Source organism: Geotrypetes seraphini, chromosome 4 (assembly GCF_902459505.1).
Source record: "Geotrypetes seraphini chromosome 4, aGeoSer1.1, whole genome shotgun sequence".
Taxonomy (NCBI): Eukaryota; Metazoa; Chordata; class Amphibia; order Gymnophiona; family Dermophiidae; genus Geotrypetes; species Geotrypetes seraphini.
The window spans coordinates 231,435,198-231,452,688 of record NC_047087.1 but is presented as its reverse complement, the minus strand read 5'-3'; the positions used below and the strand labels follow the sequence as shown (position 1 = coordinate 231,452,688).

General features: G+C 42.0%; 1 protein-coding gene across 3 annotated transcripts in view; it reads right to left on the bottom strand.

Moving 5' to 3' along the window:
- ERLIN1 (ER lipid raft associated 1) overlaps nt 1-17,491 on the bottom strand; it is a 104,753-nt gene that overhangs the window by 56,273 nt on the left and 30,989 nt on the right. For 2 of the 3 annotated variants that reach the window (XM_033941507.1, XM_033941508.1), the window contains exon 3: nt 9,561-9,642. The exons of the other annotated variant lie outside the window; for it this stretch is intronic. In XM_033941507.1, the coding sequence (XP_033797398.1) occupies nt 9,561-9,642 (82 nt within the window). The remainder of the gene's footprint in view (nt 1-9,560; nt 9,643-17,491) is intronic. 3 annotated transcript variants of the gene reach the window in all.

Below are 17,491 nucleotides of genomic sequence, written 5' to 3'. Positions count from 1 at the left end.
CAAGGAAACAGACTGCTAATCATCCAACTTGATCTCTCAGCTGCATTCGATCTAGTGGACCACTCCATACTTCTCCAGATACTAGACGCAATAGGAATCTCAGGTAAAGTTCACAACTGGTTCCAAGGCTTCCTTAAAACAAGAACATATAGAGTCAAGTCAAAAGACATTCTATCTGAACCATGGTCCAACCCTTGCGGAGTGCCACAAGGCTCTCCCCTCTCTCCCACACTCTTCAACCTTTTCATAGCTTCCCTAGGCACCACCCTGGACGCCCTAAATATTACTTCTTTCAGCTATGCAGACGACATAACCATCTTCCTTCCATTCGACATCCATAACCCAACCTCCAAAGGACACCTGAAAACTACAATGGAAACAGTAGAAAAATGGATGGCAAATCATAAGTTGAAGTTGAACTCAGACAAAACTAAATTCCTACTACTAGAGAAGGACAAAAAACCATCCCTAACAGAACTGGAAGTAAACTCAATCAAGTACCCAATACAGAGCTCCCTCAAAATCCTAGGAATACAATTAGACAGATGCTGCACAATGCAAACACAAATCCATAAAATCATTCAAAAAGCATTCTTCACAATGCGAAATCTAAGAAAAATCAGAAAATTCTTTAATAAAGACCAATTCAGGATCATTGTCCAATCCCTTGTGCTAAGTATCGTAGACTACTGCAACAGCCTTTACCTACCTTGCCCTACCAACACAATAAAAAAACTACAGACCATCCAGAACACAGCCCTCAGACTCATATACTCACTCAGCAAATACGACCACATTACCAATGCATACTTAGAATCTCACTGGCTACCAATAAAAGGAAGAACGCAATTCAAACTCTATTGTCTCCTTTTCAAAGTAACCCACGGCATGGCACCCAGTTACCTAAACAACCGTTTTTACTACTACCTCTCACCCAGAAGAAGGAGAACACAGAACCTTTTCACCTACCCACCTCTCAACGGCACTCGACGTAAGAAACTTTACGACAACCTTCTAGGGACACAGGCAGCTAAAATTGACTCTGACATCTCAAAACTACTGACCAAAACAACAGACATAAAAGAGTTCCGAAAAGAAATAAAAACACTACTGTTCAAAAAATATCTCCCATCACTCTAACCACCATTTAATGAGTTCCCAATCAATGCCGTTGGGAACACCCACCTATAGTATCTCTATGTCTGTGATCTAGAATGTACTGCGACTCTTTTACTTTCCACCCGATGTAACTTGATTCAGTTGATATGTACTATCCTCTATGATATTGAAGTATCATAATTCTTTACTGTTCCTGTAACTTACTCTTATCCTGTAATGTAATTCTACTGGAAATGCCCAGATATCTTCTAAAATTGTAATCCGCCTAGAACCGCAAGGCATAGGCGGAATAGAAATCCCTAATGTAATGTAATGTAATTTTACTAAACTGCGATAGCGGTTTTTAGCGCAGGGAGCTGCGCTGAATGCCCCACGCTGCTCTCGACGCTCATAGGCTCCCTGCGCTAAAAACCGCTATTGCGTTTTAGTAAAAGGGGGCCATAGCGCAAAATATAGACAGCAGATTTAAATTCTCAAAACGGACACATTTTGATCACTAAGTTGAAAATAAAATCATTTTTCCTACCTTTTTGTCTGGTGATTTCATGAGTCTCTGGTTCTTCTTGTTTCTTCTCCTGCCCCCCCCCTCTTTCTTTCTCTCTCCCCCTGGCTCCCCTCTTTATTTCTGCCTTTCTTTCTCTTTCCCCCTGGCCCCCCTCTTTATTTCTGCCTTTCTTTCTCTCTCCTCCTGGCTTCCCTCTTTATTTCTCTCTCCCCCTGGCCCTCCTCTTTCTTTCTGCCTTTCTTTCTCTACCCCTTGACCCCCTCTTTATTTCTGCTTTTCTTTCTCTCTCCCTCTGGCCCCCCTCTTTATTTCTGCCTTTCTTTCTCTCTTCCCCTGGCCTCCCTCTTTATTTCTCTCTCCCCCTGGCCCTCCTCTTTCTTTCTGCCTTTCTTTCTCTCCCTCTTGACCCCCCTCTTTATTTCTGCCTTTCTTTCTCTCTCCCCCTGCCCCCCCTCTTTATTAATATTTTCCTTTCTTTCTCTCTCCTCCTAGCCCCACAAAGCCATCGTGCCAATTTCTCCACTTCCACGATTCTTTCCCTACCCTCACCCCCAAGCCAGCAGCCGATTTCTCCCTGCTCCTTCCCCGATGTCCTGAACTTCAACGGGCAGCAGCAGCAGCATTCACAATTCACTGCTGTTGCCCGCTTCAGGCCTTCCTCTCTGTCGGGTCTTGTCTTCATGAAAACAGGAAGTAGGCAGGACCCGGCAGAGAGCAAGGCCTGAAGCCGGCAACAGCAGCGAATTGTAAACGCTGCTGCTGTCCGAAGAAGGTAATGGAGCACGAGGCAGACCGCTTCTCCCCCCCTCCCAGCCGAACCCCCGCTGACCCTATCCCCCCTCCGTGAACCTTTCCGACCCTCCCAGCGAGAGCAGCAAACCTCCTTCGCGGCTTTCTCCTCCCTCTGCCGCGTCACTGATGATGTGACACTACTGGAGGGAGGTTTGCTGCTTTCGCTGGGAGGGTCGGAAAGGTTCACTTGGGGGGGGAGAGATAGGAGGGTCTGCGGGGGTTCGGCTGGGAGGGGGGAGAAGCGGTCTGCCTCGGTGCTCCAAGGCCTGGCGCCATTACCTTTTTCGCCCCTCCCCCCCCTCCCTTGGTACACTACTGCTCTCCAGCTCTCCTTAGTTTGCCGGTTTTCTTTTTCGGCTGCTCAAAGTTCAATCTTCTGCTCTGCTGCAACTTCCTGTTTCCGGTTGGGTCAGAGCAGAAGATTAAATACTGAGCAGCCGCGCGTGCGCAGCTCTTTTGAAAGCGTTACGGTCGCCGAAAAAGAAAGCCGGCAAACTAAGGTGAGGTGGAGAGAGGAAGCTGGTTAAACGATCGAGCCGGCGTGCCTCACTGTGGTGACAAGACCATTCACCGCTCCACGGGGCGGTGATGGCCTTGTCCCCGTCCCCGCAGAGGCTGCTAATTTTCATTCCCCGTTTTGGGCGGGTTACCCGCAGCTAAACGCAGTAGCCGCGGGTAAACCGCCACCGTGTCATTCTCTAATGCAAAGGTTAAGTTTAAGGACTAAATCAAGTGTCCGGCTCTATCTCTATCAGAACAAAAATGTCATCTGCATAAGTGAACAGAGTTCCATATGTGGACAACTTGAAAGATTAAGGGTAGTCATGTAAAGATTAAATAAAATTGGTGAGTGCGGGGAGCCCCGAGGGACTCCACAAGAAGATTGCCAGAAAGCAGATGTATTACCTTCGAAATGAACTAAGAGCGGTATTCATGGAGACCTATATCTGTAAGTAGTTGAAGAAGAATGTCATGATGAACCACGTCCAATGCAGATAAATCGAACTGGAGTAAGATGGAATATTTATTTTGAGATTGAATTCATTTATTTTGAGACTGAATTCACACAAGAGGAGTTCCATCCCCTTTACCATCTTGGTCACTCTTCTTTGAACCTTTTCTAGTGCCACTATATCTTTCTTGAGATAAGGAGACCAGAACTGAATGCAATACTCCAGATTAGGTCACACCATGGAGCGATACAGGGGCATTATAACATTCTTAGTCTTGTTAACCATCCCTTTTTTAATAATTCCTAGCATCCTGTTTGCTTTTTTGGCCGCCACTGCACATTGGGCGGAAGGTTTCATCGCACTGTCTACAATGATACCCAGATCCTTTTCTTGGGTGCAAATCCCCAAGGTGGATCCTAGCATCCGGTAACTGTGATTCAGGTTATTCTTCCCAATGTGCATTACTTTGCATTTGTCCACATTAAATTTCATCTGCCATTTGGACGCCCAGTCTTCCAATTTCCTAAGGTCCGCCTGCAATTTTTCACAATTCGTATGCGCTTTAACAACTTTGAACAGTTTAGTATCATCTGCAAATGTAATCACCTCACTCATCGTTCCAATTTCCAGATCATTTATAAATAAGTTAAATAGCACTGGTCCCAGTACAAACCCCTGTAGCACTCCACTGTTTACTCTCCTCCATTGAGAAAAATGACCCTTTAACCCTACCCTCTGTTTTCTATCCAATAACCAATTCCTAATCCACAACTGAACTTTGACACCTATCCCATGACAATTTAATTTTCTCAGGAGCCTCTCATGAGGAACTTTATCAAAAGCTTTCTGAAAATCTAGGTACACTATATCAACTGGCTCACCTTTATCTACATGTTTATTCACACCTTCAAAGAAGTCATGCAAATTTGTGAGGCAAGATCTCCCTCGGCTGAACCTATGCTGACTTCGTCTCATTAAATCATGTTTGTCTGCATGTTCCACAATTTTATTTTTTATAATGGTTTACACTGTTTTGCCCAGCACTGAAGTAAGACTTACCAGTGTGTAATTTCCTGGATCTCCCCTGGAGCTCTTTTTAAAAATCGGCGTAACATTGGCCACCCTCCAATCTTCAGGTACTACAGATAATTTTAGCGACAGATTACTAACATCAGGTCAGCAATTTCATGTTTAGTTCTTTTAGTACCCTGGGATGTATACCATCCAGTCCTGACAATTTATCACTTTTTATCTTGTTGATTTGGCTTAGTACATCTTCCAGATTCACCGAGATTTCTTTCCGTTCCTCCACATCATCACCCTTGAAAACATTTCTGGTTCAGGTAGATCTCTTACATCTTCTGGCCTAGCTACCAGTAGAGTGGGTTATACAAAATGAAATATTGAATGAGTGGAAAATGTGATAATGCACAAGCAGTGATGTACCAAGGGGGGGGGTCCACCAAAGGGGGTGCACAGCTGACCTACTAGGTCCGGAACCATCCTCCCTACTCTGCCACTGCTGCTTTCCTGAACCAGCAACAGCAGTAAACTTTAAATTGAGTCATCGCAGGACCTTTCTGCACCTCCCCGCGGCTGCCGGTCCACCCCCTTTTGACGTCACTTCCTTGTTTCGGAGTACAGCCAGTATCCGCAGGGAGGTGCAAAAAGGTCCTGCGATGACTCAATTTAAAGTTTACTGCTGCTGCTGGTTCAGAAAAGCAGCTGCGGCAGAGTATGGAGAGTTGATCTGTGGTCTGCATGTGTGATCAAGGCCAGATGTTCTGGTAGGAATGAATGATGAGAAACATTATTGGTGTCATGGCCCAAAGTAGGAACATATTTGTCAGATCTCCTTCACTCCTTTTGACTCAAAATGGCCCTCACTTTATGGAAGCAGGGAGGAGAGGCAGGCTTTTTTATTGATAGCCATAGCAATATTAGCTCTGACGCTCATAGGAATTCTGACTTTCAAAGCTGTTACACTATGACAAGTGCTATAAACCACACTACGATTTTGAAAAAAGAAAAAAAGGGGGGTGGGGGGCAGTGTTCCCTCTAAGCGGGCGGGTGTTGTGAGCAAACTTTTTTCACTGTGAGCTAAAAATATCGGGCGCCAGCAAGTTATGAGCCAAATAAATATGTTGCTTTCTACCACAGAACTTCCTTACGTTTGTATGGAATCTATCCCCTTTCAACTTTAGAGAGTGCCCTCTCGTTCTCCCTGCCTTAGCTACTAAGTCTATTCCCTTCAGTACCTTGAATGTTTCTATCATGTCCCCTCTCAATCTCCTCTGCTCAAGGGAGAAGAGGCCCAGTTTCTCTAATCTTTCGCTGTACGGCAACTCCTCCAGCCCCTTAACCATTTTAGTTGCTCTTCTCTGGATCCTTTCGAGTAGTACCGTGTCCTTCTTAAAGTACCAGTGCTGGACGCAGTACTCCAGGTGAGGGCGTACCATGGCCCGGTACAGCAGCATGATAACCTTCTCTGTCTCTTCAGTCCAGCATCTGCCCCTTCCATTCACTGTCTGTCTTTCCCTGCCATCTCTCCTCCTGCCCCCCCCCACCCCCCAATTTGGTCTAGCATCCATCATCTTCCTTCTGTTCCCCTCATGGTCTGGCATCTCTATCCTTCCCTCCCCCCTGTGGTTTTTAGCATATCTCTCTTCTCATTTCCTCCACTCAGATCTGATCATTCTCTGCTCTCTCTTCCCTTTTCTTCTCTGGTCTTCCTTCTCTATTTTCTGCCTCCATCTAAATTAAATTCTTTCTTACTATTTAGTCCCGTTTCCCTCTTTTCACTGTGTCTACACACAGCTTGTCACCCCTTTCCCTCACCCCTCCATTATCTTACTATTTTCTTCCCCCTTTATTTATCTCCTCCTTCCATCCAGTATGTGTTCTTTCCCCACTTCCATTCAGCATCTGCTCTCCCTTCTCAACTGACATCCATCTGCCTTCTGCTCTCTCTCCCTTCTTCTCACTTCCATCATCTGTCCCCTTCTCTCTCTCTCTCATCTCCTCCATTCCATCATCTGCCCCTTCTCTCTCTCTCTCTCTCTCCCCCCCCCAACTTCCATCATCTGCCCCCCTTCCCCTCACCTTTGTGGGTCACTTTCTTTCCCCTGAGGGTGGCTCATGTCACAGGGGAAGCTTTGGCCGAGCAGAACCGCTTGATTGACAGTGGAACTTACTTGATTGATGTCGATGCTGGGGCCCGTTGCCGTTTGAAGGAAAAAAAAAAAGGTGGAAAAAAGGAACCTGTAAAGGCGAGAGGAAGGGAAACCTCCAGGACAGCTGCTTTTTGCCCTCCTTCAGCGGCCCAATAGTTCAGACCAGCAGCGGCAGCTGTGTATGCTTTTAACTTCGGCACAGAGCTGCCCCTAATCAATAGTTTAGCGCGGTTTCATGAGGCAGCCTCGGGGCCTTTGATAGCCGGCCCGCTTCGATGATGCGATGTGGGCCGGCCTAGCAAAGGCCCCGAGGCTGCCTTATGAAACCGCGCTAAACTATTGATTAGGGGCAGCTCTGTGCCGAAGTTAAAAGCATACACAGCTGCCGCTGCTGGTCTGGAGGTGCGGAGACAAGGCAGGAGGCAAACGCGGTGGAAGGCAGGAGTCCCGGCGAAGGCAGGAGTCCCGGCACAGCGACTGCAACAGGAAGTTGCAAGTCAGCTGACGCCGGCCTTTCGTTGCGGCGGGGACCGAATCCTTCGCGGACCGGCAAGATTTTGTTTGCGGACCGGCGGTTGAAGAACTGTGCTCTACACTGTGTGCGCTGTGACGAGAAACTTGTGCGCTGCGAGGTAATATTTTGTGCGCCCGCGCACCCCAGCGCAGCTTAGCGGGAACACTGGTTTGTGATTACATATTTCATACTGGAAGAAAGTGTTTTCTGTGTGTACGAAAGACATGGTTCTCTGTTAGCAATGACTGTGCAGGATCAATCTGTATGAGTCTGGCTTGTTTAGTTTTACAGTGGGTGAGTATATAAGATGTTGAGTTTGCCTAGGTACACTCTTGTGCGATATGTGGATTATTACTAAAAATCATGTTTTTCATATAGATGAGGGGGGTCTCAAAAAATGATGAGCCCCAGGTGTCACATATGTTAGGTACCCCACTGAGAACAAGATAAGTTCTGCTGCTCGACTAGCAGCTCAGGATGTCGGACAGTCAAGCCAAACCACAGAATGCACCTTGTGTCAAGACTATATTGACTTGATTGAAGAAATGAAAAAAAAAAAATTGCAGCATCTGACATATCAAAAAAGAGTACTCTCTGCTCCAATGGTTACATCATCTGGTCGACAATATCAGTTTCCAGAAACTATTTTGGCAAATGTGATACATAAATTCAATAAAGTGTAATGAATGAACAATAAAAGCAGTTAGAACTTCGGCTTGGGAACCAAAAGAAGATACCCATTGCTTTGGAACCTAGGTTAAGCTTCTCCAATCATTGGCTTGGGAACCTCAGTAGAGAAACCAAAACTACAGGTCTGGGAACCTATACTATGAGACCTACCCTGGCTGGTATTGCACAGCTATCAGGTGTGACCTTTACGGCGATGAGGTTGCTGGTTCAAATTTCTTGAACTAGTAATGGTAATGTCGCCATGGACCAATGCAATCAAATATTTTACTCATAAATAATGCAAACTTGAAGAGCTGACCATATTTCGATGTTAATGTACTTTGGAAACTTTCATGACCTTTGACCCTTTGCTTGCATTGAAAATCAAAACCAACTTTTTCAGGGGGTCTGAAACATGCTCTTTCTAATAGTTACGTAGTTTGAAAATGTTTCCAGAATATTCTTTTTTGTAAAAGCTAGTTAAAATATCCAACTTTTGACATTTAAAAAAAAAAACAACAAACTTTAAATTGAAATTATAAAGTAATGAGATTAGCTTATAAATTGAAATTGTATATTTGAGAACAAAGTCATGTCACAAAATAACAGAATAGCTTCATTATTACAGAGTCACAGAAGGTTAAACTGAAATTTTTAAAACACGGTCCACCTTCTTGGCCCTTTTTGAGGCTTTTTACGTATGTCAATTTCTAAAAATGAAAATCTGCATTAGTTCCATTCAATAGATCATAAAAGGTTGTATAAGATTGCCAAGTTTCATTTGTCTAACTTAGCTTCAAAAGGTCAAGGAAATATTTTGACTCAAAGTTGCCAAAATTGTGCAGTGATACTATACATGGTCATGGTATGGTATCAAAGAGCTATATCTCCACAAGTATTCCTGTATATTATGTATGTTAACCTGTAACCCATCCTGAGCTCTTTGGAGAGGGAGGGATAGAAAATGAATTAAATAAAAAAGTATTCCACTGGCGGATCTTAAACTTTACCAGAGTTTGTTTGGGTCATGTAAAATTCAGCATATAAAGTTTCATCAAAATCCATGATGGTGATGTGGGGAGCCCTAGACCAATTGACATGGAATGACCCAAAGGGTAGATGTGAATCACTTGTTCACCCTTTCCAAAACTACTAGGACTAGGGAGCATGTGATGAAGCTACTAAGTAGTAGATTTAAAACAAACTGGAGAAAATATTTCTTCACATGTGCAATTAAACTCTGGAATTTGTTGCCAGAGAATGTGGTGAAATCAGCTTAGCGGGGTTTAAGAAAAGCTTGGATAATTTCCTAAAAGAGAAGTTAATAGGTCATTATTGAGATGGCTTGGGGAAATCCATTGCTTATTCCAGGTTGAATTCCTTTGTGAAGGGACCAGGGTTAAGTTTCTTGTTGACCACTGTTGGAAACAGGATACTGGGCTTGATGGACCTTTGGTCTCTCCCAGTATGGCAATTCTTATGTTCTTAAATTGTAGGTGTAAAATGTGGGCACATAATTTTCTTTGGGGAAATTTGCAAAGTTAAAGTATGTACATTAAATCTAGTGATGTGCACAGAATAAAAAATACGTACATATTTTCTGAGTGCAGATATAAAATTATCCCCACTTGCAAAAACATAATTTACAACTGCATTCAGAAAGAATTTATTCCACATTTTTTGGCACAAAAAAGCTCAACATGATGAGAAAAGCATAACTCTCCTTCAATATTTGGGTTTTTGCATAAAACTATACAGCTCATTATGAATGCATTTCACTCCTAGCCAAAGTACAGTAACAGAAGTAGCTCCCAAATCTCATGATAATGTCTAACCTGAACAGATTTGTAAGAGGTGAGGAAGGGCAACATAATGTGATAACCTGGTCCACATGGATTATTCAACAGTGCACCACCTCTGGAACAAACAGAAAACAGAAAATGTGTAGTTTCAAAAATATCCTCCATAGATTATTACAATGTATAAATAACAATTTTAATATTGTATTAGCAATACTAAGAAATTGCTTAGAGAACTGGTACCATAATACAGACCTTTTTATCTCTATCAGTTCACATCTAGCTCAAGTGGGTAATGAGTAAAGATCATTTGGCACCTTATAGTCAATGAACTAAGGGTTTTAGTCCAGCTTCTACATCACCTTAAAAAAATCACTCTCCTATACTGGCTCTAACTGGAATATAGCTAGCAGTCTTAGAGAGCAGTAGCTGCATAGAAATAGAGAATTAATTCCTCAAGATAGGTACCTCAAAAGTATGGCTGCCAAGTTAGGAGGAGGACATCTGTACAACCATTGCCCATATTGTACCAGATACATATATAAAACAGAAGACTTTGGATTCTTGAATTGTCAATTCTAGCATTAAAATTCACTAGAAAAAGTTAGTGTATATCTAAAGTTGGTGTATATCTGTGACTATTTCAAATTCTGTCTCAGTTTTGGCCTTAAATGTTATTCGTCGTTGTTGTGACGTGTATGTTATAAGTAATTTGATTTGATATGGAAGTATGTAATTTGTTATAGTGTTTCCTTTAATATGCAACTCGCCCTGGATAAGGGCGGGTGAGAAATAAACAAATTAAAAAAACAAAAGGATATCATTAGGGCTAAACATAAACATACAGAACTTGTAAACAAAAAAAAATGTCCTTCCACTTAACATGCCACTCTTTTACTCCAATCTGAGCAGTAGAAAAATAATGCCAAACCTCGCACATACCCCCAAAAAGAAAATTGTAAAATCATGTTTCTTTATCTGATCATTTTCTTTCCTTTAGTCATGCCAGACCAGTCCAGAATGAATGGGTTAAGTCCATATACCAGCGGATGGAGACAGAGCAAAAATAGTTCCAAAAGTTTTGCTCTTTAATGGTATTGTGCAACCTGGAATCTTCAGTATTTTGAATAGCCAAGTAATAGTGCTCACAGTTTTAGCCAACAATTAGAAAAGACTAAAGCCAACATTCCATCGAGGCTATACTGTTGAAATTATAGAATGAGGTTCATACTCAACTGACAAACAGGTATTTCACTGAGTCAGGAGATGTGAGGCATCCAGGTGAAAGAAATAAAAAGCAGAAGTTATATTACCTGTAAGAAGAAAACACTTAAGGGCAACCAGAGAGGGAGGGCTGGGGGTGCTCTGCATGGCAGGAAGGAGGGGGCATTTCTCCTGCCAATTTTCTCTCATGCCGCATTTGTCGGGGGTCATTGGGGAGGGCCTTCATCGGCAGTGGGGGACATTTTTTCATTTTTTTTATGGGACAGATATTTTGCTTGTGTAACCCACACAAAATATCTGTGCCATTGAAAAAAAAAATGAAAAAAAGACAGGCAGACCTGTTGGTAACACAGAAACAAACAGTAAATTAGCAAACAGTAACTCAGCCACCAATAATTACTCTACAGAGCACAACAACGTTTTAAAGCTTTCAAGTGACACACAATGCAAACAAAAACATAGTGAAATATACCAAAAAAAAAAAAAAATCACCACTCAAGGGGTGAAAAAAGCTCTTGACTTAGCTCAGTGGAAAAACACAGCAGCTCCTTCCTCTGAGATCCCAGTGATGCTGTCCCACGCTGCACATAAAGTCCAAACTGGAGCCAAAGTCAAAGCGTCCTTTGTTAGTTCACGCTTTCCTTCTCCCAACAAAAGCCTTGTTTTACTGGAAACTGGTGATTTTTTGTATATTGCACTGCATTTTTTGTTTGCATTATTTGTCACTTGAAAGCTTTAGAATGTTGTTGTGTTCTGCTTTTGTCTGAGGCTCATATTATTAAATTGCATTACTGTTCAGTTTCTTGTGACCGCGATGTCAAACTTTCTCATGTCAAGTTGAGCAGTACAGTAACACAGAACCGACAGGTCCAGCTAGAACAGTCAGTTTTTCCAATCGCTAAAACCCTTTTTTTTTTGGGGGGGGGGAATAGCCAAGTGATATGAGTGCATCAATCACTTGGCTACTTTGCATAGGGTTTTAGCTAATTTGCATGACCAGATCGGTAATTGGATCGGTAAAAGTGATAGTCACTAAACCTGTGAAAACAGTTTTAGTGACCATCACTGACTTTAGTGCATCTAGTCTTAGGTTCTTGCATAACAACTGCCATACTGGAACAGACCAAAGGTCCATCAAGCCCAGTATCCTGTTTTCAACAGAGGCTAACCCAAGCCCCAAGTACCTAGCTATATTCAAGGTAGTAAAACAGATTTTATGCTGCTTATCCTAGGAATAAGCAGTGGATTTCCCCAAACCATCTCAATAATGGTCTATGAATTTCTTTTTTAGGAAATTATCCAGACCTTTTTTAAACCCTGCTAATCAGATTTAACCACATTCTCCGGCAATGAATTCCAGAATTTAATTAGTGAAATGGTGTGGTGGCAATGTTAGTCCACTTTCCAAGGTAGTATAAAAAAATAAAAAATAAGGAAATAAGGTATCACCTTAGTTCCTTTGTTTTTGTTTTATTTCTTTACACTACCAGAGTTTAATTACACATTGTGTGAAGAAATATTTTCCTTCATTGCATGCCCCCTAGTCCTAGTATTTTTGGAAAGAGTAAACAAGTGATTTACATCTACCCTTTCCACTCCCGTCTGTATTTTATAGACCTCTATCATATCACCCTTAAGCCATCTCTTTTCCAAGCTGAAGAGCCCTAGCCACTAGCCTTTCCTCATAGAGATGTCATACCATCCCTTTAATCATTTTTGTCATCCTTCTCTGTATCTTTTCTAATTCCGCTACATCATTTTTGAGATACAATGACCAGAATTGCACACAGTATTCAAGCTGCGGCCATACCATAAAGCAATACAAGGGCATTATAATATTTTCATCTTGTTTTCCATTCCTTTCCTGATAATTCCTAACATTTTATTTGCTTTCTTAGCCACCACACGTTGAGCTGAGGGTTTAAACGTATCCTCAAAAACACCTAGATCCTTTTCCTAGGTAGTGACCCCTAATGTGTAACCCTGTATCACATAGCTATAGTTTGGGTTCCTCTTTCCCACATGCATCACTTTGCACTTGCTCACATTAAGCATCATCTGCAATTTTGATGCCCAGTCTCCCGTCTTACAATATCCTCTTACAATTTTTCACAATCCTCATGCGATTTAACAACTTTGAACTGTGTCATCAGCAAATTTCATTATCTCATTAGTTATTACCATCTCTAGATCACTGATAAATATGTTAAAATTTCCTCAGAAGTATTTTATGAGGTACTTTGTTAAATGCCTTTTGAAAATTCAAATACACAATATCAATCGGCTTACCTTTATACACATGTTCATTCACCCCTTGAAAGAAATGCAGTAGATTGGTGGGGCAAGATTTCCCTTGACTAAATCCATGTTGGCTTTCTCTCATTAATCTATGCTTATGTATATGTTCTGTCATTTTGTTCTTTATAATAGTCTTTACCATTTTGCCTAGCCCCAACATCAGATTCACTGGTCTATAAATATCCTGGATCATCTCTGGAACCCTTTTTAAAAATCGGCGTCACGTTGGCCACCTTCCAGTCTTCTGGTACTATGCTGGATTTTAAAGAAAAATAACTAATAGCTCTGCACGTTCATTTTTCAATTGTATCAGCACTCTGGGATGCATACCATCTGGTCCAGGTGATTTGCTACTGTTTAATTTGTCAAACTGACCCATTATGTCTTCCACCGTTACAGAGATTTGTTTGAATTTCTCCGATTCATCAGAATTGAATACCATTTCTGGCACCGGTAACTCCCCCACATCTTCCTCGGTGAAGACCAAAGCAAAGAATTAATTTAATCTCTCCGCTATGGTCTTGTCTCCCCTGAGACCTCCTTTTATCCCTTGGTCATCTAGTGGTCCAACTGATTCTCCTCCCGGCTTCTGGGTTTTAATATACCTAAAAAGGTTTTTACTGTGTGTTTTTGTTTCCAGCGCAATCTTCTTTTCAAGGTCTCTCTTTGCCTTCATTTGCGCCTTGCATTGGACTTATCATCCTTGTCCTGTTTATAATTATGTTCAGTCAGATCCTTCTTCCACTTTCTGAAGGATTCTCTTTTAGCTCTAATAGCTCCCTTCACTTCACTCATTAACCACACCAGCTGCTGTTTGGTCTTCTTTCCTCCTTTTAATATATGAAATAAATCTTGTCTGGGCTTCCAGGATTGTATTTTTGAATAACATCCATACATAATGTAAAATTTTTGACCTTTGCAGCTGCTCCTCTAAGTTTCTTTTTTACCATTCTTTTCATGTTAACATAGTCTCCTTTTTTAAAGTTAAATGCTGTTGTACTGGATTTCCTGTGTGAACTTATTCCAGGGATTATGTCAAATCTGATCATGTTATGATCACTGTTATCAAGCAGCCACAGCACCATTACCTTCTACACCAATTCATGTGCTCCACTAAGAACTAGGTCTATAATTGTTTCACCTTTTGTCAGTTCCTGAACCAGCTGCTCCATAAAGCAGTATACTCATTTTTTGAAGGTTTCTTAAAATCCAGAACATACAAAGTAAAATCAGACAAAGAAAAATCCAAACCTTGGTCCAACCCCTGCGGCGTTCCACAAGGGTCCCCACTGTCCCCTACTCTCTTCAACCTATATACGGCCTCTCTTGGCGTTTACCTGAACAAACAAGGCCTATCCTCTTATAGCTATGCTGATGACATCATCATCCTCATTCCTTTCGACCAACCAATGCTCTTAATGTCAGACACACTACACAGAACTCTAGCTACAGTTACGACTTGGATGGAAGACCACAAACTAAAACTCAACCCAGACAAAACTAAATTCATCCTCCTAGAAAATAACAAAATCCCAACCATAACCAACTTAGAAATCAACTCTATCAGCTACCCTTTGCAAATCACCCTAAAACTTCTAGGAATGACTATTGACAGAGGCTGCACCATGCAACCACAAATTAACAAAACAATACAGAAATCTTTCGCAGTTATGAGAAACCTTAGACAAGTCTGAAAATTCTTCGAAAAAACACAGTTTCAGCTCCTAGTACAATCTCTAATCCTAAGTATCCTAGACTATTGCAACATCCTCTACCTCCCCTGCCCTGCAATAATGATTAAACAACTACAGACAATTCAGAATACAGCTCTGAGACTCGTCTATTCATTGAAAAAACATTCTCACATTACTGAGGCATTCATCAATTCTCATTGGCTTCCAATCTAGGAAAGAATACAATTTAAATTCTACTGTATACTATTTAAAACTATAAATGGAGACAGCCCAACATACCTAAACGACCGCCTCATCCAAACCACCTCTACTAGGCATAGAAAAACACACACCCCATTCACTTACCCCCCAATCAAAGAAGTAAAACGGAAAAAAACTATACAACGGACTACTGGCCACTCAGGCAGCGAAGATAGACAACCAAGTCTCCAACCTATTGACAACAACCCCAGACTACAAGATGTTCAGAAAGGAAATAAAAACTATACTCTTCAAGAAATCCCTTAACAAAGCTTAATACCATGATAAAGCTTAACCCCTCTCTTACCATCCCCTCCCTAACCCCAGATCCTACTTTTCTCTCTCTTGGAAACCTTCTCTGATCTAATGTTGTAACCCTTCTTCCATAACTCTTTTTGTAATTCGCTTTGAACCGAAAGGTAATGGCAGAATAGAAATCTGTAATGTAATGTAATGTAATCAAGGAATTTTTATCTTCCTAATATGCCTCGGTAGTCTTCTTTCTTGTGTCTGCTGGTCCTGCTAAGGTCTTATATCTGAACTAGCAAGTTGCTTGTAGAAGAGTGTCAATCATGTTTTCAACTCCACCTCCTAAACTAAACCTTAAGTTTGTATACCGCATCATCTCCACAAAAGTAGAGCTCGACACGGTTTACAGGAATTGATATAGAAACTCCAATGAAGAGGGGAAGGATTTAGTAAAGAGGAAGGACTTAGCATATCGAAGAGGGGGGGAGTAGTTACATTTTAGAAAAAAGCCATGTTTTCAAATGTTTTCGGAAGCGTTGGAGGGAGGTCGTACTCCGAAGCGGGGCAGTAAAGCCGTTCCACAGCTCGGTGATCCTGAAGAGGAGGGCTGTCCCTACTTTTCCTGTGTGGGATATGCCTTTTAAAGAGGGGAAGGATAGTTTGAATTTTTGTGTAGATCTGGTGGAGTTAGGATTCGAGGAGATCCAAGATAGTTGGAAAAGAGGAGGAAGGATACCGTGTAGAGACTTGAAGGCTAGACAGGCGCATTTGTAGTGAACCCTAAGGATTACTGGGAGCCAGTGAAGCTTAGACAGAAGCGGGGAGACGTGGTCGAATTTGCTTTTTGCGAAGATTAGTTTAGCCGCGGTGTTCTGAATCCGCTGAAGTCTAAGAAGGCTTTTCTTTGTTAGGCTTAAGTAGATGGAGTTACAGTAATCTAATCTGGAAAGAATGATGGATTGGACGAGGATGGCAAAGTGTTGTTGATGGAAACAGGATCTCACTTTCCTTAACATGTGGAGATTGAAGAAGCATTTTTTTTACTAAGGAGTTGAGGTGATCGTTGAAGGATAGTGTACAGTCAATGATGATTCCCAGAACTTTGCTTGAGTGCTCAAGCTTCAATGTGGTGCCAGAGGATAGTGGGATGAGGGTGGGTAGCTGATCTAAATCTGGGCCGAGCCAAAGTAGTTTTGTTTTGGTCTAGTTTAGTTTCATTTGTACGGTGAGAGCCCAGGATTGGAGGTTCACTATACATGAAGAAATGTTCTCGGAGAGGTTGGTGAGGTTGGAGTCGGTCTCGAGGAGGACAAGGATGTCATCGACGTAAGTGTAAAGTGTTTCCAAGGGGGATAGTTGGAGGAGTTTCAGGGAGGTCAAATACACATTGAAGAGAATTGGGGATAGAAGAGAACCCTGAGGAACTCCGCAAATCGGTTTCCAAGGGGAGGATGAGGTGCCATTCATGTTAACAGAGTAGGAGCAGGAGCGTAGGAATTTTGAGAACCAGTCTAAGACTGTGGAGTTTATGCCAATTTCAGAGAGTTGAAGAATTAGTATGTCATGATGGACAATGTCGAAAGCTGCAGAAAGGTCGAATTGAAGAAGGACAGCGAACTTGTTGCAGGAGTGAAGTTGTTGGACCTTTGAGATTAATGAGGCCAGTAGGGATTCGGTGCTGAAGTTGGGTCTGAAGCCATGTTGGTAGGGTAGGAGAATGGAGAATCTCTCGAGAAAGGATGAGAGTTGGGTGGCTATGATGGACTCCAGCATCTTGGTCAGGAGAGGAATATTTGCTATTGGGCGATAGCTGGAGGGTATTGAGGGGGTCTAGATCGGCTTTTTTCAGTAGAAAAGCAATCAAGTAGCACTGTAATAAAAGACATAACAGGAAGGAGGGAAAATGGGGAAATATCCCCGACACTACAAGTTTGATCTGCTCTGTAACAATCATAGGAAATAACATTGTGTAACCAGCACTAATTATGTATAGAGACTTAAGCCATACTGTATGGCCATGAGGTTTTACCTATACATCATAATTTTTTTTTATCCTCTCAGCTCCTCTGACAGAAAATTCTTCAAATCCATACTGATCCTAAGGCAGAAGGCAGCCAAAGCCCATACACAGAGTGGGGCTTCAGAACCACTAGACATATCTAGAAGAAAGAATATTACCAAGGTAAGAACCTAATCTTTTTTTCTAGTGCAATGTGTCTAGTGATCCTGAATGCTAGAGATGTATCAAAGCAGTCCCCAGAG